We start from the raw sequence: 25,284 nt of genomic DNA, 5'->3' as shown, positions 1-25,284 counted from the left end.
TTATTTCACTTTCTATGATAGGTGAGTCTACTAGTTGCATAGATTTCAAAGGTTTATGATTAACATCGCGTCTACCCAGCATGGGTGACGAACGGTACAATCACAATTATCGTAGATAGCCAGTGTAATGGGATAATTTTTTTATGGCGTTGATATTATTCTTATTTCCCATATACAGCACCAATTAAATGAATATGAATATTTCATCGTCATGTAAACTTGGAGATTGGATGCTTTAATGAAAAAATACGTATGAATTGCATTCGCCGAATAATATTTACAGTCGTAGACATGTGATGACGCGTAGGTTTAATTAAACAGGCAGATGTGTTCTCAGGATGCGATGCTCTGCCTGCGTGTGGACCGACGCGCCAGTCCAAATAGGTTTTAAAGCTCGAGATTTTTTTTTCTCCCATGTTTAAATGAAGAATTTGTGATAGAGTCGGTGTAGAGTGTTGTGTTTATGTATGTATGTGTGGCTGGCAGAGGATGGCGCTTCGCTATTTAATACGGTAGCCATTCCCTTTGCCGGCATTATGAGTGAGTTGGAGTGAGTGAAGTGAGGATCTTCCTGCAGTGCGGGACTACGGCTTACCATGCTTTTTCCGCCCTTCGACGGTCGCCCTGTCCAGGAGTATAAGGTCTGGTTGAAATCTGTGGGTGCGGTGAGTTGAGTGTGTGGTCGCAGTAATAAGATTTTTTTTTAGAAGTATTGGTAAAATTATATCTGATTTGCTGAATAACCTGGTGATTTATTTCCATGGTTTATTTCTATAACATTAGCATTTATAATATTAATAAGAAGTAGGGTAGAGACAAGAAGATATTGTCTCAGTGGCGTTCACCGCTAAAAAGTCCCGGATTCGATTCCCGGTCGGGCAAACTAATATTGCCGTCAAGTATCAGCCCAGAGTCTAGAATTTGAGCCCGATATGGCGATAAGCTCATCCCTACCACTTCATGGGATGAAACATATTTGGCGGAAAATGGGTGGCCTGCTTGTACCACTGCAGGGATCAGGGATCAAGGCGGATTGAGTTTATCTTGTTTAAGAAGTTAGTTTGAAATGATTAGATAAGAAAGAGAGAGCCAGTCGCCCACTACTAGTAAGCGATTTCGGCCTTTAAAATTTAATATGACGAAATTTTAAAGGCAGAAATATCCATGATTATTAATTATTTTTACATTTTTCTTTCAACTGCGAGAACTAATCACTAACTAGACGTGAATTTAAATTCTTTACTTGCCAATACTTGTTTAGTTACCCAGATTAAAGCCGAAACAAAATGTATGAAAATGAACCTTGAGGTATCGCCTTAAGTATTTCTTAAATTAAATATAGGTAACAAAATAGTTTTTACGAAATATGTATTACCATTTTTATCTTTTGTTTTTTTCTTGTTGCTTTAATAAAACCATTCTATATTATTTGATAGAACGAATCTTTTTAAACAAACAAAAAATAAAATCGATTTGACAGAAAATAAAAATACTCATTTATTAACCATATAAGCTAGTATAAAACATATAGATTCAAAACCACAATTTTCAAAAAGCGATCCCCATTGCTATTTCGATCAATCTCAAATGAAGTAATCAGAACAAAGGCTTTTGACATGCCTACAAATGAGTTATTTTGATTGGTTCGTTTTCGGAATTGGATTGAAGATTGAGATCGAGATCGCTGATTAAAAACGGCTGTTACAAAACATAAAAATATTATTTTACTTATAGTACCCACAACCGCATTTTATGCTTATTAATCTAATATTCTAAAGAGTCAGCGACAAAAGTGCCTGATCAAATTCAAAATTAAATATCGCCTTTAAACTTTCGTTTTCGTACAAACAAACGTTTCTTTTTTACTAAAATATTTTTTTACAAAGTTAACTTTATTTTAGATAACGGGAAACGAATATTTAGTTTAAAGTTAATGTGAAGAAGCAATTTAAAGTTTTAAATTGTTTAGTTATTTTTGTGGCTGACTGTACAAATTGTTTCCTTGGTATTGGTTATTCGGTTACGATAGTAACCTGATGGTAAGCGTGGGGGGGTCCAGTTACTACATCGACGGGCGAGAGGTGATACCACTCGCCAGTCGTCACAATTATGCCGATGTTTGAACCGGATATGGATAGGTTGATCCCGAAACGCGACACATGTACATGGGCTACTGTAGTGGGATAACACATTGTGTACAGTGATAGTTGTCCGGCGGATACAAAATCTATCCTAGCATTAGGAACTATTGAGAAGTTGAACCTGCGATATCCGTAACAAAGGATCGCGGATTAAACACATTTGCCTCGTTGACAGTAAAACTAGCAAGTCACATAATCTGTATGACTAGAGAGATGAGTGAGAGATAAATGCGTCGATAGATAGCCGAAGAATAAATAATGCAGATTACAATAAATAATTCCAAACTTGCTTTAATCCGTCCGAAATCAATGAAATTATATGAAATATATTCAAAAATCCTTGATTCTGATCGGTCGATTTTCACGATGGATCGGGAAATAAGGATCGTATATCGAAAACGGCGGATAGGCAAGTTGGATTGGATGTAAGAAGACATTATGAGCGAAAAGATTCTAATATTAAAGCCCGGTGGATAAGAAGTGTAGAACACATACTACAATGGCACCTAATAGATTGGTATCAGAGGAAGTGAATGTATCAAGTATAGTCAGCCACAAAAATAGCTGAACAGATTTACATTTTTATTATATTTGTGAAGAAAAAAATAATTGTAAGGACGCACAATTTTTTTTGGCGATTTGAAGTTTTAAATTTTTTCAGCTTCTTATGTGGGTGACTGTACATGCTTTAGTATCGCAATAGTAATATTATAGTCATTTCAGTTTTTAATGTCTTGATCATTTAGTTCTTTGGGTATATTTATACTATCACAAAGGAGATGATTCATTTTGGACTTCGACTAGTACAGTTAACAAAAATATAACGATAAAACAAAACACTGAGAAAAATACTATATAGTAATTATAAAATTAAATAAATCTTAAATAAACATTATTCGAAAGTAAAATATCTCCTTTGCATAAGAGTTGGGTAGTGGGGACACAATACTATTGTCAAATGCCCAAACTACGCCCATTCACAATACTGCAAATAACATTCAGATTATTGCAATATATACCTTCGATTTATTCATAATGCTGCAGACTTTATCGCGGTTTTATATTAAAATTTTGTCCCGTTTCGAAGACTTTGCAGCCTTCTTGGTCACGGGGCGGATAACATCCGTAAAATAGTTTTATTTTAATGTCTTAACATTCGCGTAAACATAAGTAATCATTATTTATATATGATACTGCAGTTCACGATTATTAAGGTTTTGTGTCATATCTTTAAGACAAATAGAGTTATTAAGTTATATCACATGAATTTAAGTCTTTTTTAATAAAAAAAAAATACAATCATCCCGAAAGATAAGTGTGGGGCGGACTATGAATTATTGTCTTCTAATTTTGACAACATATAAATTTAAAAACTCATTTTATCAACGCAAATAAAAGATTAACATAGACATTTGTAATAATAAGCCAGCGACTTATAAAGTAATTATTGATTGCTCGCGGCTCCGCCCGCGTGAAAAAGTTTTTCCGCAATAAACGTACCGATTAATATTTATCCGGGATACAAAATATCCCATAGCACTCAGGAACAAAATAATAACTTGTAGTTCCGAGATCAATGCGTTCAAAAAAATTAACAAACTCTTCAGCTTTATGTAATATTAATACAGATTTCGTCTTACTGTGTTCAGTATATTTAAACAACACAGGACGAAAACACTGCATAGCTACGGTAGTCGTATACGCTTGATTTATAACAATTATTATTGAATAGGGGCTTTAGGTGTTGGCCAGCGTCCGCCCTGTGGAATGGGGGCGTTTGGAGAATTCCACCACGGTATCCCCTGCCTGTCGTAAAAGGCGACTAATAGGGGCCATCGGGGGGTCGTCGGCGGGCGGCTGGGGGCCGTCCGCCCTTAGTGTACGTTGTGCACATCTCGCACATTGTGATGACCCCGAGATGGACGGCAGCGTGGAAGGTAGGCCTCATGCTGCCGTTGACGCCGAGAGCGTCCTTCGGTTACGCGGGGGCTTCTGAGCCCCCCCATAGGAGACGGGCCGCAACAGGCGGCACCGCGCAGGGACGACTGCGGACGAAAACTTAAACACTTCAGTCAGAGGAAGCCCACAGTCATCCCTAATGCGCCGAAGACGGCCACCGCGGAGTTTTAGTTGATATGCCGTGCGTGTATATAGGTTAGGGACTCGGCTCGGCGGTCACCCGAAGGTCAAGATCAAATCCGGGTGGCTCAACGCCGGGCCGTAAGGCACGGTGACCCCAACATAACCGCTCAGTCGCCCCCCCCGAAGGCTGGGCGGTAGTCATAAGGCACTTTCTCCGCGAAAACAAAAAAAAAAAAAAAAGGTGTTGGCCAGCGTAATAATTAATTCACCGCGCGTTCACTCTGGTCGGGGCCTTAGGGCCAAGCCAGGAATTCGCCAATCGAGCGGCACTGCGAGCTGTTTTGTCAACAGCTAGGAGTGAGCGAGACAGATATAGAGAGGAATAGGAAGAATACCTGAGACAGAGCACTGCGGATAGCCCCGCCGTGACTTAGCCAGTTTTCGTGGCTTAGCCATTAGAGTTTCAACAGCTTTGTAAGAGTAAACTTCGTTTCCGAAGTCTGTTTCTTATTATCAATAGACGGATTTGAACTGTTAGACACATATTCGTGTGCGATCGTGTGGTTCATCAGCGTGATGATGTGCAAGAGATCCATCGTGTTGTGGAAATCGCTGAGAATCCTGCAGAACGTTTGGATCATCCAGCTTCCGCGACGGTCTCGGAACGAAACGTAGTCTGAAAAGGGAGTTTACAGCTTAGTATAGCATGTACAGACTATTCGGACGAAGTGGGTAATCTCACGGTCTCGGGTAATCATGATAGCATTTACCTACGTCGATAGGCATTTTTGCCAGATAAAGCTTAAGATTAAAAAAATCACCACCACACGGTTATATGTTCAATTTCTTTGCTGGCACTTATACCATTTGGACTACTTTTTTTCTAAATTATAAAATTAACTTTGGCTCACAGTTTCAATATCCCGCTGTGAACTTTTATGGAATTAAAAGAAAAACTACTGAACGGCGGTAAATTTGCCTGCCTTTCATCCAAATTCATAATTATTTACCAAACATCCTAGCATCTAAATCCGAATCGTGGCAAAATTTCATAAATATAAGTAAGAAACAACAACAAACGTCAACAACAGACGTCAGACATTCATCTCCTAAGAGGTAGGCAGAGGTGCCATTGTCTATTTTACGCAGTGTGTTTTTTTTTTTTTTCCAATGATGTGAACGGCCGACATTCTCCATCGGGCATAAATTCCATCGAGTTAATACTGAGAATAAAAATCCAATATAACTTTGCTTGTCTTGTGATTCGAACCCGAGACCTTAAAGTCGTATCTCGCACGCAATACAACTACGCCATCGAGCTAATCATTATTAGTTAGAATTAGGGGAATGTCCACAGTATCAGTCTTACTTATAAACTTGTGCTTAAATAGCTGTCGAAAACATCACCGGCTCCAGTTTAAGCCTAATAAAATAGAAAGTTGGCGGGTTTTGACTTACAGCCGATCGAGTAAATTTATTTTAACCAAGCATAGTTTCACGAATTTTTTTTAAGACTGTATATCGGGCAAGATCATTTAAAAGTGAACTTACCTTCGACAGTTGAGTACAGAATTAGAAATTCTGTGTGTGTAGGAACCGTGATGGATGCTTTCCCGCCATCTAGCTGGATTCTTTGTCCAGCATCTGTTTTGCTTCCACGACATGCCTGGAATCGTTTTCAAATGCCTTTAGTTGTAGCCAAAACAGTTTAAGCTAGGGTTTTTATAGAAAATATTTTTTTCCATACCTAGGTATAACATAGCTCATAAAATATAATTAGCATATATATCAAGTTATGAGGATATCTTTCTTCTTCTTTAAGTGCCCCTTCATTGTTGAAGGTTAGTTGTCAGCTTTTTGTATTTCTCTTTATCATTGGCCAGGCGGAACAGGTGTTCAACGGAAGTGATACCGGTCCACTCCCGGATGTTTCTCAGCCACGATACTTTTGGGGAGGTCTATTTACTGGATTTCTTATGGCTGATGACGATAACCCGGATTAACTACCTAGTAGATCATCTGACATTATGTAATCTTCAATACCCCTAAACACACACATCGCGCCTTTATCCACGGAGTAGGCAGAGGTGCAACTAGGGCACCCACTTTTCGCCAAGTGTGTTCCATCCTGTGATGTGATAGGGGCGAGCCTATCGCTATATCGGGCACAACTACCAACCTTCGGGCTGATATTTAACCAAAAACGTCCTAAAACACGATGATGACGTAAGCACATCATTGTTTTGTGAGACAGATCCCACTCTTGATGTTTTTATTAAGGTCGTTGAAAAATTACAAACAGGCTGGCACAATTGTGTCGACTAGGGAGTTTTAATCATCTCTCGTCAGTTCACACTATATCTGGAGCCCACTTCGTTTATCACCAGATACAGTCGGGTTACTATGCCGTGCCCAAAAAAAAATCAAATATATTACAGTGCACTATTAATAGCAAAGGTTCTAAATCCAAGCCACACCCCTAACTTTTCGAAGTTACGTATATTCCTTAACAATTATCGTTCGCTAAAACATCATCAGAAATCTTCATACCTGTGAATACTCTCTAATAATGTCAAAGGTATGTGAATTCTGACAACGTGCACTAGGGCCGCGGAACAGTCCACGTTAAGCCTTAGGGCCTACACAGCAATTGGCAGAATACAGGGATGATATTATTATTTATATTGTGTGATTCAGCCACATTTAATAAACTTGCTTTGCATAACTAACCTGTACCAGAAACACTTTAGGTACTGCCACCAGGTTTCCGCCTTCAAACTTGGTCAGGACATTGCTCAGATTATATGGACCGTCCTTGGCCCACAATTCCCCACCAGGATTGCCATGTGTCAAAATGGCCACCACGACGCACGATGTGTCACTATGGTCTCTCTCCACAACTGGAAATTAAACATAAACATATGTTTGATAGAAGAGGAAACAAAGAGTTCTAAGATTATATAGAGTGGACATTGGAAAGAGAAAGCTCGTGCGATGGTTACTCAATCTACCATGAAGTAGAAAGAAAGAAAGAAAAAACGAAACGTAAGAGTTGCAAAACACCCATGTAAAACACTTCATATTTTTTCTATATCGTGATTTGCAATCCACTCCATTGCCATTGCCATCAGGTGTAGTGGGGTCACTTTGCCGTACACGTACAAAAAATAATGTTGCTTAGCGGTATTAATAGACATCGCTGTAGTACGTACCCGGGCTCGCATACTTACAACAATAGATAAAAAAAAACTTACAAGCTTTAATTACTTTCATAATTTGCTCACGGGACAAATCATCGTACACGGTGACTTCAAATTTAAGACTGGAGAATACTGCATTCAGAGCTTTGACATCTTCGTTGGTCCCGATCCTGGGTGCAAGTGGCTCAGCACTGTGGAAATGCGAGATCTTTTTACTAAAATATATATAAATACTAGCTGACCCGTCCTGTGCTTGAACTCTCTCCGACATGACCGGAGAGAGTTCAAGCACAGGACCAACAAAATGTCAGCCAGTATTATTAAAGTAAGAAGACTACCCCCCATTTGGTATTTACTTACAAGAATGACGGTTTGCTGAATTTCACTTGATTAAATACCAATAAGTACCTCAGCTTCGACGTGTCATAATATAATAGATCCATGTTGATTTCTGGTAGTTCAAACGGCGTTGTTCTGGAAACAAAACATGTTCCATTAATCTTATCAACTTCTCAGTAGACGAAGCAACTGCCCAGTAATTGGATAGTAAATAATAAACAGTAAGGCTAGTATTATATTCAAGTCTATTGTATTTTGAGTATCATTTGCTTTCTTTCCCGTCTGGTAATAAGATAAAAGAAGTCAGAATTAGTACTAGGAGAATTTCATGGTCTTTTATTTAAGAAGCTATGTTATTTGGAGAAAAATAGTCCTTATTGAGTCTTTTGATAGGTATCGTATTTTTTTTACCATTTGGCAAGTCCAATTACTGTTTCAGACAGGCGAGTATTCAAAAATCTTAGAAATTATATTTTATTTACATCATAATGATGTCATTTTTCAGTAAATTTTCTATGTACAATATACAAGATGCTTTTTCTATATGTGGCCATAGCTACAGGACGACCTTGATATTAAATTTAATTTATTTATTTAATTAGAACGGATAAACCAATTGCCCTAAGTAAATTAATAACGTCATATGCTACAGTAAAATATTAAACAACTTAATAATATTCTTAATAACTACATGAACTATACGGTATCATGAGTTAGTTTCACAATAGTGCAAACATTCATACTGGAACACGGTCCAATCAGCCAAAAAAATCAAAATGTTGTGCGTTTTTAAGAAGGTATTAAAAGCGTTGAGAATTCGTGGAATTGGTGATCTAGATAGTGGTATTGAAATTGATATTCTTAATCTTCAGAATACGCTTTAAATCATGAAAATATCCAAGAAGTTAACAAAAATATATAGCTTCCGTATTGTTCAGTTTGTCACATTGTAAAATTGTTAAATAATATTCAATCACAAAATTGGGAATGTGGGAATATGTTCCATTTCATTATAAGTCCTAAAACTCTGTAACAAAGTTCAATATTTATATATAATCGTATTTTTAGATATAATCGTATTTTCATAGTACGAGCCTGCAATATTTTGTCACTTTGATATAATATCATTATCTATAACACAAAGAGGTGTTACAATATCTATACATCGAATCAACAATAGTTATTCCTAGTTTAATCATATTAGGAATAAGCCAAGAACAAGCACTAACATCTGTTTTGAATCGTTAACAACATAGTCCGAAACATTGCATTGACTTACATAATTCATAATGAATTTGAATCAGTAGTTCGTTATATTAAAACCAAAGACTAACAAAAACGGTATTTTATTTATACTAAATGGTAATAAAGCGTTGATTCTTCCTTATAGTAATTATTATGCTTATAATTCATATCACGTTTAATACGAATAAGTGAATCTAAAATTAACCGGGTTTTACCGAAATATTTTTATTCTTAATGAGCTCTCATAGAATATTTATAATTATTATACATAAACCGATTATAACCTCAAAACATAACCTAAAAATATAACGAAAAATTTACTAACCTGCTATTGGATGGATTTTGGTTCATTGGTGAGCCGTCGGTCGTGGATTCCGGTTCCATGGTCACAATAAAAAATAATTAATTTCGTTTATATTCAATGACAGAAGTCCACTCACAAGGAGCCGTATCGCAACACTGACAAACAAGTTTTTGAAATGTAACTGCGGACTCGCTGCAAGTGCAACTTACACGGACACGTTGCTTCGTCTGCAATTATAATGTTTATCTCTTCTCTTTTATAGCTTTTAGTACATACTGTGGTGGACAATGAGTAATGGTAGATATATTCTTGGATCAGAAGTTTGAACTCGTCGTGACATGTTTTCGATAGTCAATTAAAAAAATAAAGCGATAGATCTCCCGGTGATTACGGTCTTTTGATTAAGGAATTTTGTAATAATTATTAATTAATAACTACCAAAGTACATAATGAAAAAGGTTACCTTTTTAAGTTAAGTTGAAAATCCTACAGACTTAACCGATTTACAATTTGGTTCTTAAACAAGGTCAAATATTGTTAATGATCTCTTATGTTTACGCAATGTTAGACGTTAAAAAAATCTATTTTACGAATTTAAGCTGTTGGTCAGGTAGAGTTAAAAAAAGTCGTATAATTGTTATATGTAGGTAGATATTTTAACTTTGACTTTGCGGATGAACAACACCTTAGTCCCCCCCGTGACCATGAAGGCTGTAAAGTCTTCGAAACGTTTGGAGAAAATTATGATATAAAACACCGCGATAAAATTCCAAAAATACTTTTATTTTAATAAAAATTATTTTAGATTAATTACCTATGTTTTATCTGTGTACAGATTTATTGAGGTCCTGGGACCATTTCCTAGGTGGAGACTATGACCCGTGATTGAAACCACAGAAGGCGTTGAAGTCAAATATCCGGGCATGTTAAACTATGCAATTTCGTTTTTAAAACATAGTTTTAAAACTATATGACACAGATTTTTCCAATAGATGTGTGTAATTAGAAAAAGTCAAAGTATCGCAAACAATAAAAATACCGACAACCCGTTCAATTTTATATTAATACACACATGTTCAAGGTGTGTGGAGGTGTACGGATGTATAGATAGCGATTGATAACCTGTTATCACTTCGTAAGCGATATTGGAATATTATTGATATCAAGATTATCTGTAAATGTTTTTATTTGAATTTTTTTGCATTGTCCTTTTTATTTTATTATCAGCGATATAAATTGTCATGTGTGTATTTGTGGAACTGTTAATACTTTCACTAATAGAAAGCTACTCTATCTCCGCGTATTAAGATTTATTTTAATTTTATTTGGGGAAGACTTCAACGCGGTTGTCGGGAATAAAACTGAATAACAGTAAACAGTAATTGCATTTTATCATGTTTTTTATTAATTCACTGAATTTTTTTATTATTATAATCCTACATTTCTTTAAAATTTTGTTGAAAATAAAATCTATAAAAACCTTAGTACTATTTAATCAAGCTAGCGTGGCGTATAGATAAGAAAGAGATAAATTAATGCACACTTTATTACAGTTAACTTTGAAGTTTGTATGTCAAGGAAATTTTAGCGGGGTAATGCACTAGCTCACGGATGCTGATGCAACTGGACGTATTATTCCACGGATTACTGAGTCCAAGCGACACCGTCAGCGGTGCGTTTCTTACGTTCAGCGACTCAAGTTCAGAAATGAAATTTCATAATTATATAATCTAGTAGCATCTTAAGTGATAAATATTTATTGTAATGTTTAGGTAATAATACGCCTGTATCTTATAGAGGTAAACATAGACAATAGATTTCATTTTATACGGTTTCAGTATTCAATTTCTCATAATCCATGATAATTATTCTACATTCCAACAGTATTATGTAACTGTCCACATACAGGGTAATTTTGACATTGTGATACTAAGTGAAACCATATATTTATTTTCTTGATAATAAATTTCCCGAACCATCGATGTAAAATAGAAAACGATGCGATTAAAATAAATACCAATAAAAAATAATTTTAATTTTACACGCCCTGGTTCCACTAGTATTATTTACCATAAGGGAATTCGTTGCAACTGCAAAAACGCATTCAGTCAAAAATACATTCATGCACAGACAGCATTAGCGCTAGACTACAAAATGATAGAAAAAAGTACTTTTTTTTATTTTTGGTGAATACCATCGTAATTTATGAATTATTTTTGCCACTTTTATAACAATTAATTATATGTTGTTTTTCCGTACTACACTCGCAATAATTTGACAGTTATGACTATCTTTACAAATTTAAGATGACAGGTATAAAAAATACATTCCTTTGCTCACACAATGTATCATCATCGGTCGCGTGATGCGAACAGGTGAGACGGAAAGACACAAAATTAGACTTACATCTTGCTTTGTCCTTATTTTTTCAATGTTAGGTTTGAGGAAAAACTCGCTATCATCAAGTTATTTGGATAACCTGTTTAACAATAAATTTCTTTAAATACGCCCGTAAGTTTGTAGCTTATTCATTTTTTCTTAAACGATCCTTGAACGATCTTAAAATAATTTATAAATAAACTAGCTTTTTCTCGCGCATTCGCCCGCATGAAGGAGTTTTCCGGGATAAAAGTCCCACTATATATTTTCCCGGGATAGTAGCCTATAACCTTCCCAGTGTCTTATACTATCTCCATACCAAATTTTGCTTTCGTATACTACGTCTTATGTCACGTGCCGTTTCCGTGGGAACGCGATAAAAAGTATCTTATGTCCGTCTCCTGGTTCTAAGCTACCTCTCCACCAATTTTCAGCCAAATCGGTTCATACGTTCTAGAGTTATAAATAGTATAACTAACACCACTTTCTTTTACATATATATAGATATTTGTCACAATTAGTGGTAGGTCTCTCATATCTGAGAGTCCGCTTGGGTAGGTAGCACTGCACTGTCTATTTCTGCAAGCAGTAGTGTGTAGTCACTGTCGTGTTCCGGTTTGAAGAACATTCTAGCCAGAGTAATTAAGTATTGGACTTAAGACTCAACATCTCATGTCTCAGGATGACGAGCGCAGTGGAATACCAAACAATACTTTGTACTTCAAGGTGTTGGATGATATTTCTACTGTTTATGTGTGGTCGTATCGCTTACCATCAGGCGAACGGCAAGCTCGTCTCGTCATTCAAAGCAGTATATTAAAAATAAAAAAATAAACTTTACGCTCGCCAATGTGTGTGATTTTTATTTTATTTATTTTTATAGGAACACTTCCAGGCTAATAAACATTTAAAAATTACATAACTACATAAATATACATATCGCTTATAGTCTCCGCATATATATTTTTTTGGGACATTGTATTGATTCAATTTAATACATTACATTTATCTAAATTAACGTCTTCACAAACTTTCGTATTTATTTATCCGAAGATCCGAAATATTAGACATGTCCAAATGCGATCATATTATATTTAATGGTAATGAATTTAATTTACAAACGCGACAGCGGAATATAAATGGATTCAACATCCTTATAGCGTGGATATATTATAGTCGATGCCTATTTTGTATGTGACGCAAACATTTGTGATTGAGGAAGATTGAGGAAAAAACTAAATTCCTATTCAATATTTAATTTGTACACACGTAATAGTCGATATTGTATGATTAGTTGTAACTCTACGATTCTGTACATTATAAAGATAACAGTGGCGAAGCGTCCATACAAGCCGATTCCCACCGGCTTCCCTTCTAGGTTTTCGGTGATACTAAACAATATATTTAATAGGTAAATTTAAATTTAAAACATATCAGACAATGAACAATAATTATAATAGCTTAAATTATTAATTAATGATAACTTAATAATGACATCTAGCGGCCATTAGCCTGATGTTTATTAAATTTAATCGATATCGTTTACTTATTTTAAATAACATTAGATGGCGTACCTTGTATTTAGTTCCCCAGAAATTCCGTTACTAAAGTGAAATTGTGACGCCACAGGCGCAAGGTAATTTTAATTTAATGTAATTTAAATTTGCCTAATTTTAATTAGGCACCGACTCCAAAATTGGTATCCAATATATACTTGCTATGTGAAATTATTTTTTGGTTTTGAGTGGTTTCTGAAGGCGGTTTAATTTTTTGTTAAAATTATTTTTATTTTTTGCTTTTTTGTGTTATTAAAAAATAGACCGTCTCAATGGCATAGTTGCGTTTCGCTCACGATACGACTATCGCGCTGAGGAGTTACACCTCTAAGTACCACTGAAAAGGGGAAAAGGTGTGATGATATACATCTTCTTACATAATTTATATATAAGTAAGAAGTAGATTCAAGCAAACCTAACGCAAAAACACAACTGATATTATTTGGCTCACAGTACAATATCGCGCTGTGGTGTTACACCTCTGCCTACCCCTGAAAAGGGGAAAAGGTGTGATGCTATATATATGTATGTATGTAAGAAGTAGAGTCAACTAAACCTAACGCAAAAACACAACTAATGTGTTTCGCTCGCAGTACGACTATCGCGCTGAAATGTTACACCTCTGCCTACCCTTGAAAAGGGGAAAAGGTGTGATGCTATATATATATATTTATGTAAGAAATAGATTCAAGCAAACCTAACGCAAAAACACGACTGATATATTTCAATCATACTATAACTATTGCGCTGTGGTGTTACATCTCTGCCTACCCCTAGAAAGGGGAAAAGGTATGATGCTATATACATATATGTATGTATGTAAGAAGTAGAGTCAATTACACCCAACCCAAAAACACAACTGATATGTTTCACACACAGTACGACTATCGCGATGAAATGTTACGCCTCTGCCTACCCCTGACACGAGAAAAAGATGTTATGCTATATGTATAAGTATGTGAGAAGTACAGTCAACCAAACTCAATGCAAAAACATAACTAAATACGTCACAGGAAAGCTAAATTCGCGATTTCGTTTTCTTACACGACATAATTATTCTAGTTTTTTTAATTTTAAAACCAAACTACCGAAGCGATCTTGAAAAATTATTTATGGGACCAATCTGGAGAGAAATTCTTTCGAATAAAAAAAGAATTTTCCAAATCGGTTCATAAATGAGCGAGTTCTGAAGTAATAAATATACAAAAAAAAAAAAATTCACGTCGAATTGAGACCTACTCCTTTTTTTGAAGTCGGTTAATAAATGAAAAATATACTTAGTAAACAAAGAAGCCAGCTCGGGCTGGCAGGGAAGAAAAAATAAAATGATGAAAAAAATGATGTTTTTGTTGTTTACCGACAATTGCTCCGGTTGACATTATCACAATGAATGGTCTATTAATGTTGGAATGTTGTGTTAGTCGTTAACACTAATACATTCGAATACCAAACCATGAGCGCAGTTCCTGTGTGGACATTGCATTTGCTCCTACATAATAATAATTACATACAAGATATGCGAGGTCTAAAGATCCGCGCTAATGGCGGACGTGTTACATTCTGGGATCAGCCTGTGCATATCCGGTTCAAACAGAAAGTTTTAATAATGTCGACTGGCGAGAAATAAACATTTATCGTATCTGGAACCCACACCACTTATCATCAGGTGCAGTAAGATCACTTTGCTGTACATACATAAAATATTAGCTTTTGCCTTCTACAACGCCCGCGTGTAGCTCATTAATGAAAACATCAATAAAAAAAATAAGAAAACATCTTTTTGCCGCTGATTTGGGACCATACAACGCAAAGTTAAGTACTGATAATAAAAAAAGGAAATATAACATAAAAATTAAACCCATGGCTGAGAAGTTGCACGCCCGAACCGTGGCAAGAAATATGCGCTTGATTTGTATTACAACGTTTTAATTTACGGTATTCATTATTTGCGGAATATGCCACAAACGTACATGAATTTAAACAATAGTGATTCCGATGACATTAACGCGAAACACGCGAGATATTCGCTTGCCGATTCTACAATAAATTGAATCAGTCGTACGTGTCGTGCCAAGATCTAATTATATTAGCCTTTGTTGTAACGCAGACGATATTGGTTTGAAATAAAAGCTTTCGAATGACGCGACAGCAACGGGAGCGATGCAAATGGCTCATACTTCTTGTAACTGCGCCCGAGTTTAAAAATGAGTAAACGTTTGTGCTTGATGTATCTATAAAATTGGTTTGTTATATAGAATCCGTAACTATTGTTAGAGCATGCAAGTGTTGTTAGAGGATATTTCACCACAATATGTAATCTTTATGGTTTATTACTGTAGTTGAGAAATATAAAAAAAGTCTGTTGATTTTCATATTATCAATCACAATATAAACATATTGATGTGGTATACCTATCAGTGGCGAAGGCTAAAATTTTTCAAAAGGTAACCCGGTGTAAAAAAAATCGACAAACATTGACATGCCTACAAAATTACCTATTAAGCGTAACTACTTGAAACATCCATAAAATCGAACAATAAACGTAGATAATTCTCCTTCCATTAATCACAAATATAAGTACTTACGTATTAATTTGTTATAACAGCAAACAAAAGTAAGTATACAAATTATAACCACACTACTTACCTATGATTATCTGTTTATTTTCAAAATAAACTGTAAGTAAATGTAATTTCTCCTTATAGAAATAGGTATCACGATCGCCAAACAGACCAACAGTTTAAATGCACCTACATGATAAACTTATATATTTATCAATTTAAATAATCAAGAAAGGTTATTCGTTAATTTTTGCTTATATCGTGGTGATATTTTAAATTCAGTAAAATATAATATTTATTTTCTGCTAACAAACATTTTGTGTCTGAAATCAAATACTTTCAGATCTAAGTACTTCAAATATTTAACCATCTAAATACTAAGTAATATGTGAAATCACATACTAATAATATACTTACGTAAAGATAGACATTAACTGATCACAAAGTAGTTAGTTATTTCCATTATAATACACTTTTATTTGTAGTTTCTAAATAAACAAAGCGCTGGTAACTAAATATCACAGAACTATCAAAAAATAAAATGAATATGACAATTTACAAACACCTCAACTTAGTAGCATAATAAATTATGACGTTTGAAGGACGTAAAAAGCGACAACTATACAAAGTCGGTTAACGTGAAGCCGAACTAGCTCGGGTTACCTTTGCCCATATCTTCCGCGTGATTTCGACAAACACTGGCATAGAAAGTCATAGAAAGTGCTGCCATCTATTTTAAAAAACATACTACGACATGAAGCCGCTTGACAGCGGGTTACCTTGCGCCTGTGGCGTCACAATTTCACTTTGGTAACGGAATTTTTGGGGAACTAAATACAAGGTGCGCCATCTAATGTTATTTAAAATAAGTCTCAGGTCATGTCAGTCATGTCTCAGGATGGCGAGCGCAGTGGAATACCAACCAATACTCTGTAATTCAAGGTGTTGGATGGTGTTTCTTCTGTTTATGGGTGGTCGGATCGCTTACCATCAGGCGAACGGCAAGCTCGTCTCGTCATTCAAAGCAATAAAAAAATTTAGTTTCATATAGTAACACTATGTCAATAAGACATGTCGATAAGCACTTCACTACACAGTAGTAAGCGCGTGTGCTAATTATTCAGAGAGAATAGATCCACACGGCGCCGAAACAAACAAGTCACGAATAGATCCAGGAAGGCCCGTACTACTACGATCAGAGACGCTTGTTTTAGCCCGTCGCGGTATTCCTACTCATTATAGGGCACTATAGAATAAATAGGAGGATTGGATACATAAGCAATCGATATCTATACACCTCCTGCTTATTAATTAACATAATGTCAAACTGGAATTGCGTGGGTATATAAGTAATAGGTACAAGGTAATTTTGTCATTGTGTTAATAAATGTACACGTCTTTACCTTTGCTAACATTGTGCCAAAAATCATCCATGAATAACGAATATGTTGTATGTATAAGTGAATTTTTGACTGTAAGCGTAATGTTCTTGCAGCGGCGAATTTTCTCTCCAGCATACCCGAATCCTATCACCTAACTAAAAACAATCTCACAATAGAATGGTCTGACGATATCGCTCGTACTACCAATACAAAACACAAAGTCATCATCATCATCATCATCGTCATCATCAGCCGCATGAAGCCCACTGCTGAACATAGGCCTCCCCCAAACATTTCCAGACGTACCTGTCGAAAGCGGCGCGCATCCAACATGTTCCTACGACCAAAACACAAAGTAACCATATTTTATTGAGTAACTAAGTGAGCATTGAATGCAAAAAGAAAACATATTTACACGGTGGAATCGGTGGACTTCCGCGGATGACTCGTTAGCAACGACCTCGGAGTGTTTTAGTGCACCGTGCACTCGGATCAGGTGAATGACCTCACAATCTGTTGCATCTATTTAATTGCACATCCGTTGTCATAGCTTATACGCCATCTTATAATATTGGTTTATTTTGGTTGAGTATTGGTGTAATAAATGTTTTCTATTTCATTAAAGATTTGTAGAAGAAACTGGACAAGTACAAAGGGAATAAGGGCTAATGCATTCCTCAACATAAAATCGTCTTGAAACATTTAACAGTATTCCTAAAACTCCGGGGCCTTGTTCTCTGACAGTGTTAACTCGCAACACGGCCATGTTAATATCTCGTGGAATTATCGTGGAATCGTATTCCATAAACTAATTTCTATTGTCTTAAACGTGACGCGGTGTGTTACGTGCACGTTATGCACTGTCAATATAACGTGTTGCAAAGAGAATAAGGCCTAGATAAGTCATATCTCCAACTCACTCCCACGCACAAACCCGCGCACCAACAATAGTCCTCGACCAAGATTATCCCAGATTTTCAGTTACTTAAATGCCTTTCCCCTTCGCAAAGAAAAAAGGTTATTATGAGGGAGATAGGATTACAAAATGCCTTCGTAATTTCAATGAAAGAATAATATCGTGAATGGGATGGAACCTTTTTTCGGGATCGACTTGGAATGTAATGTGACGGTTGGCGCTTGAGGTTTCCGAAGATAAGCCTCAACGTGTACTTGAAGACATTTATTTGGAACTAGGTGTTGCTCGCGGCTCCGCCCGCGTATACCCTTTCCTGTCACAACAGCCCTTAAAATACTATGACATCAGCGCTTTCTGTTTAGAAATCTGATTTAAAAATTCCATTATTTTCTACGGGAGTAGGTAAATTACCGGGATAAATGGTTGTCAATGTGTGAATCCAGGACATGATTATCCGTGTGCCAAATTCCATCCAAATTGATTCAGTTGTTCCTGAGTTTACTTCTTAACAAATATCCAAACGTTTCACAAACTTTCTCTTTTATAATGTTAGTACCTAAGATAAGAAGTAACATTGTAACCATGTCTTGTATATTTTGCTTTTCTTTGTGTTTTATTGGTTGTGCAATAAAGAATTATATTATTATTATTATTATTTAGTATAATGTTAGCCTAATATAGGGCAAGTTTCGTGTTACCAACAGAATACTACAGACTTAATTAATCATATATGATATTTTTTTAAATGCGAATGTATTATTTTTTTTTTGTATAACGGCTTCGGATTTTGGTAATCTGATGGTCTGCCTGAAGGTAGTGGCCAGTATGATATTATTATCAGCTATGATGAACGGAGACCCATGCCTTTAATTCAAACGCCGTATAAAGCTATGGATTAAAACACGGTATTGCTATATTTCGTGCTAATATCCGTATCCAAATAACCGTCTAAACTAAACACTATTATAATGAACTACTATAGGTTTTGAGGACATTAACTAACATAAGCGGCGATAGCCTAGTTAGGTGTGGGCCAGACAGCCGACGCCGAGACGAATGTCCGCAGGTTCAGAATCCAAGGCCACACGCCTCTAACTTTCTAAAATGATGCGTATATTCTTTGTGAATTACTTATCGCTTGCTTTTACAGTGAAGGAAAATTGTGAGGAAACCTGCATACCTGAGAAGTTCTCTATAGGAATTTTGATGGAGTGTGAAGTCTACCAATCCTTACTAGGCCAGCGTGGTTGACTAAGACCTTATCCCTATCAATAGTAGAGAAGACCCGTGCCCAGCAGTGGGACAGTAAATAATCCAGAGCTGATATCTATTATTATTATGATAACCAACGTAAAAAAGAAAACAATTTGTTAATACTAGTATTCTCCATAAGTATTTTAAAGTTATGTGATATCTGTAGACCGTCACCAGGCCAACGCAAGCTTAGCAAACGAATATTTTATCTATTTTATGTTTTACAGTAAACGAAATAAAATACTTTTTTATCACTTATACGAACAAAGTTTCACTTATGATACGTTAAAACAATTTATAAGAATAAATGTCATTATTTCTCAATAACTTTTAAGATAACTTATATAAAGGTAAAATTAGAGATAAAATTCATAGAGAATACAAGGCTTAAGGTAAAACAAAGCAGCTAGCTCGGGTTGGCATTCTGTTTTGGTATTCTCAGCTATACGGGCTAAACTAAAATAAACCTAGTTCTTAGTGTGCAAAACGCATTAAGGCGATACCTCAAGGTCCATTTTCATACATTTTGTTTCGGCTTTAATCTGGGTAACTAAACAAGTATTGGCAAGTAAAGAATTTAAATTCACGTCTAGTTAGTGATTAGTTCTCGCAGTTGAAAGAAAAATGTAAAAATAATTAAAAATCAAGGAAATTTCAACTGCGAGAACTAATCACTAACTAGACGTGAATTTAAATTCTTTACTTGCCAATACTTGTTTAGTTACCCAGATTAAAGCCGAAACAAAATGTATGAAAATGGACCTTGAGGTATCGCCTTAATTAAAATTTTTATATCATAATATTATATCAATATACTTAAAACTACAATATACTATAACACTGTGTATTTATGTGGGATATAATGCCGAGACAAAAACACCGTCTTCATACAAATCACAGTCTTTAATTAAATGAAAATTGATTAAAACTACTTCTTTATTAATATTACGTCTTACTCCCCTGACTACGCACACGCCATCTTAATTTCCTATTCCTTTCTCTCTCTTTCCAATACATCCCTCTCACTCCCACAAATCACGTTCCGTTTCCCACATTTATGCATAAATGTAATTTTATCGATTGTAGTCTCTAGTTGCCCAATACACAAATAAATAGATTGAAATATCAACCCTAAACCAACGGGTCAAGATATGAAGATTAAATACATTAAATTCATCCCAAAAGGGTACACTCTAGATCGCGGATATGACGCCGTAATTTCAATAAACGTCTATTGCACTCGCCCAAAACCATTTGTGTTTCTTACGTATCTGATGGTTTCATCTGAAGTTTAAGGAGCCGTGTATTATGATATTGGCGTGGTATAGGCTCGGTTTTCTAGAGAATGAATTGTTTTTTTAATTGGGTGAAGTGAATACGAAGGTGCATTAAGTTTATATAAAACTAGCTTGTGCCTGTGACTCCGGTCATGGAACAAGTTTTTTCAGAATAAATATTTTCCTAGCCTTATAGTACACAGGATTAGTTCAATCAAACAAAATCTTCAGCTTTATATAAATTTATGATATTAAATAACTGTGTGACTGTGACATAGGACTATCAAATTCTATCAAACACACATTATTGCAAAATGAACTTTCATAATTCGTACAAAAGAAACATTTCCAAATAAAACAATAATAAACATAAACTCTGCTCCCGCGAACCGGTCCAACAAATCAATAAGAAATTTAATTCCACAACCGGATTCCTTAGCGAGACTCGAACTCGGAAACTTTGTTACCTTTCGCCTCCTCTCCATTCTCGATGTTCAACTTGCGGAAAGGAATGTAAAAATTGTTCCGTTTCGTTTTATTGGTTTTTTAGTTTACCATTACTGAGACTGTGTTTATGTATAATGTATCGATACCATCGGGTGTGTGGAGTAGAGCTGTGATCGAGAGGGTGCGGGTTTGATCCGCGCGTCGGGATGATTTATTATAACAAATAAATTAGTGAATATACACGCGGTTGACAGTTTTATTCATATCTGTCCGGATAGCGACCACATAATTGTGTCGACTGACCAGGGATCATATTCTCTCCCCGTTCACAAGTCTATCTGGATGCCACACCACTTACTTATCAACCACTTACCGCTTCAAGTAGGTTTAAACTATACCTTCAAAGGCAATAAACATAATATTACACAAACGGAAGTTTGCGAATGATACACATAATATATATTATAACTCAATTACACGCTAAAATAATAAAGTTTGGTATTCATGATAATAAGTAAGTAAAAAAAATACATAATTGTAAAATGTTGGTATATATTGTAATGTTGACTTTTCGGCCTACACTTTAGTCACCCCCGTGACCATGAAGGCTGCGATCTACGAAACGTCGCGTTGAGGGAAGATTAAAATATAAAAACCGAAACGAAACGCCACTTTGTAATAAAATTTATAACATCTCAAACAGAAACAACTCTTTTTGCATCGAGTTTAAAAATTACTTGAACTGCTTAAGTATTGCGCCTGACATAACTTAAAAGCAAATTCCCTTGTTAAGTAAATAGGCATTTTCTTTGTGGTAGGTCTTTCGTCATCAGAGTTTAGTTTGTCTAGGCACTACTTTATTGTCTAATATTTCAGTGAAATTAATTAAGTATCAACTGTGCAAATGGTGGTCATGCAGCATTTAAAGAGCGTTGTATAATTAATAATTATTGAATATTAGACTTAATCAGTATTGAACTCGAAAACTACTCAGAGCTCAAAAACTATTGAAAGTATTGAATGTTCAAGTAAGTGTGTCGCGTTCTGGAATCCGCTTGTATATATACAGTTCCAAGAGGACGGCATAAAGTGTCGACTGCCGAGGGGTAATCATCTCTACTTAGTCGGCATTCTTTTGGGCCCCATTCCACTTACCATCAGGTGCAGTGAGGTCACTTTGCCGTGCACGTACAAAAAATGACAACATTAATTACAATGATCTAATTTATAAATAAATTTTAACATATGCAAATGATTACTTCTTTTTAATTTACTATGGCCGGACAATGCACTGCACTGCACCTGATGGTACGGTGGAGTATCGAATGGCAACAACGTTATCTTATGCCATTCGACACACCTCCAAGCCCATTCAGATATGTAGGAGTAGTAAGAGGCAGGTGCTTCTTCAAACTACGGCGGAAGCACCTTGGATTATAGGAAGGAGGGAACACGCACGCCGGCAAACAATTTCAAAGGCATAAATAAGTGTTAACGAACATGTTAGTTCGGGCCGTGTAGGTTTCCACCATCACGCTATGGGTTATGGAAAGGAAATGGTGGTGATTTTTTAAATCCATCTTATTTATTTTTTAGTAATATACTATTACTTCACCGCAATGAATTTAAAATCTAACATATTAGAGCGACTGAACGAGAATAATGGCCCGACTGTGCGGATATAAATCTAGCCGACTGAAGGTAAGTGGAGCTAGAGAGACTGAGAAAGGGTGCTTCTTTAAAGCGAGATCGCGAGTTTGTGAAGACAAAAAGTGCCCTGAGATTTTCAACTTAAAACTAAAATCGTCTAAACTTATGAAGACCTTTACATCAAGTATATACTGTTAGGATACTGGCTGAAAAATAATGGCTGGTAGCTGCTGGCTGTTGAAATAAAAAGAAATATTGCTCACAATAGAAATACTTCCACAAATATTTCACCAACCATCCGACCAGTACGCCTGTCACCAACTGACTCGGTGTGTCAAATGACTCAGTCTGTCAAACGCTCAGTGTTTCTATAGCGAAAGGTATCACAGATATACTCACTAAAATATTTTTATCCCATTAATACTATTGTAAGAATTTGTTAGGATTTTTACTGCATTACATACTTGTATTGCGCAGCACTATGCCGCTCTGAGGTCCGGGTTCAAATCACGAGTTGGGTAAAGTGATATTGAGTTAGAAGCTCAGTATCAGACTGGGATCTGAATTTTCTCTACGATATCACACATTGGCAAATAGTGGATGTCTAGTTGCACCTCTGCCTATCCCATCGGGAGGAAAGAAGTACTGTGCGTTTGTTTTTTTCCTGAGGGAATTTTTTTACTTATGGGGGCATGAAGTATATTCACATAATATTATCTTGACATAAATTCTCAAACATAAAACATTGTTACGTGAGATCTAGAGACCTAAAACCCCTCTCCCTTCCCTTATCTCTACTGCTTTGTTCTAAAGAGGGCAGCCCGGATGGATAGATGGTTATAGTGGACATCCCTAATGCTCAGTCGATCTCATGTGGCCTTAACTTAAGACCATACCTTACTCTATATGATTTAGTAGAGATAGAAATATTACCTTTTTTGCTGCTTTCAGAGGGTCGTCTGATCGTCATTCATGATTAGCAGTTATTTATTTAAGTATTAACTCGTAATATGTGAAAAAAATATCACCTATCTCATAAGCAGTATGAACATAAAATACTCAATACAATATGTTCCTCTGTTTCTTGTTAAATAAGAATCGATTCGTATAAACGTTATTAAAGTTGTTTTTCCCGACGTTCCACATTATAGGTACGTAGGTATCCTACGGAGTAACATGTTTACCTAGGTTAGGTTGAATTTAGACTCCAGACAGTCCCGCGGGGGTAGTAAGGCAGAAATCTAGATTACCTAAGTTAGGTTGCGTCCACGGAGATCGCGCGAAATATAATTTTGAACCGCGTGTTTATTTTCATAAAAATGAATTTCCATGTTCTGGTTTAATTTTTTTGGATTTTGTAAGGAATTTTAAGTCCTCGTTTTTGTTGAAAACATTTTATAGTAACCTATAAACGATTTGCGGTTTCTGGTCTGAAATATAAGTCGTTAGTTACACAATGCACAATTTGTATGATGTTGAATAATGACAGAAACAGACGAAGCGTTTATGTTTATCACACAATATCTTGTGCACAAAATGATCACCGAAGAACTTTAAGTTCAGTTTGGAAAAAATTGCAAATTTAATATGGATTTTTTATTATTGTTGACTATGACTTTGCCAATAAATAAATTAATAACTGATTCAACATAAATGTCAGATAATTTACTTATAATACATATTAATCAAAAGCCATTTTTAATATAAACAAGATTTTCTGTACCAAAAATCAACCGTACGTAAATAATTTCATATTGCTACAGTATTACTGTTTGTATGCCAGTGTAAACACGGCTTTACCAGGCTCCTCGTATGCTTAATATTGACCAGCAGCCGACGTGTTTCGAAATGGAATCAAAATATGATAGTTTACATAACGTTTATTAAGCGGGCTTCGTTTGTTTATAATAACTAGTGGTCGTAATTCGACCGTCGAATTTAATATATTTGTAATACATATAAATAAATTTGATTTTTTTTCCTCTATATCAGTGGTTCTCAAACTTTTTAAATGACGGAACCCTTTGGGGAAGCAAAATACTTGATGGAACCCTACAATAAAACAATTGTTTTTATAAGTGTATTTTTCATTAATCAGCATAATAAAAGTACAATGTAACAGTTACTAATTATTATTGAGAGAGGTGTTTTGATTTTTTTTTTAATTCTTGCGGAACCCTGACAGAGGTATCACGGAACCCTAGGGTTCCACGGAACACACATACCCCCTTATTCATAAACGTTTTTTATCGAAGGACGAAGTAAAGCTGTGATAACAAGCTTGTTTCTCAGTGCCCAACGGCACTGACGAACAGACATAGGGCCGTTGTGATTGGCTATTATTGTTGTATCTCAATATTAGCCAATCACAACGGCCCTATGTCTACGCACTGAGAAGACTGCCATACCGTCAGCACTGAGAAACAGACTTGTTATCACAGCTTTACTCGGTCGTTCGATAAAAAACGTTTATGAATAAGGGGGTTAGAGTATAGCTGCTCTATATGAACCATATTTGTGCCAATATAACACTCTTTCCAGTGCGCAATGT

At 35.7% G+C, this 25,284-nt stretch overlaps 2 protein-coding genes across 4 annotated transcripts in view; one reads left to right on the top strand and one right to left on the bottom strand.

Moving 5' to 3' along the window:
• LOC115449328 (RNA pseudouridylate synthase domain-containing protein 2) overlaps nt 1-25,284 on the top strand; it is a 494,984-nt gene that overhangs the window by 103,071 nt on the left and 366,629 nt on the right. The gene's annotated exons all lie outside the window — the stretch shown is intronic.
• Nucleotides 4,447-9,542, bottom strand: LOC115451794 (caspase). 2 transcript variants are annotated; one of them, XM_037442072.1, is made up of 6 exons: nt 9,333-9,542; nt 7,784-7,897; nt 7,478-7,638; nt 6,954-7,123; nt 5,775-5,889; nt 4,447-4,899 (listed from the first exon to the last, which is right to left on the bottom strand). In XM_037442072.1, the coding sequence occupies exons 1-6, from the start codon at nt 9,389-9,391 to the stop codon at nt 4,679-4,681; spliced, it is 840 nt and encodes a 279-aa protein (XP_037297969.1). In that variant the 5' UTR covers nt 9,392-9,542; the 3' UTR covers nt 4,447-4,678. The 2 variants fall into 2 exon arrangements, with proteins under 2 accessions (XP_037297969.1, XP_037297970.1); XM_037442073.1 differs by having other exon boundaries at nt 7,478-7,614.

Source organism: Manduca sexta, chromosome 23 (assembly GCF_014839805.1).
Source record: "Manduca sexta isolate Smith_Timp_Sample1 chromosome 23, JHU_Msex_v1.0, whole genome shotgun sequence".
Taxonomy (NCBI): Eukaryota; Metazoa; Arthropoda; class Insecta; order Lepidoptera; family Sphingidae; genus Manduca; species Manduca sexta.
Note: the sequence above shows the minus strand (reverse complement) of the source record. Positions and strands in the feature narration are given on the sequence as shown.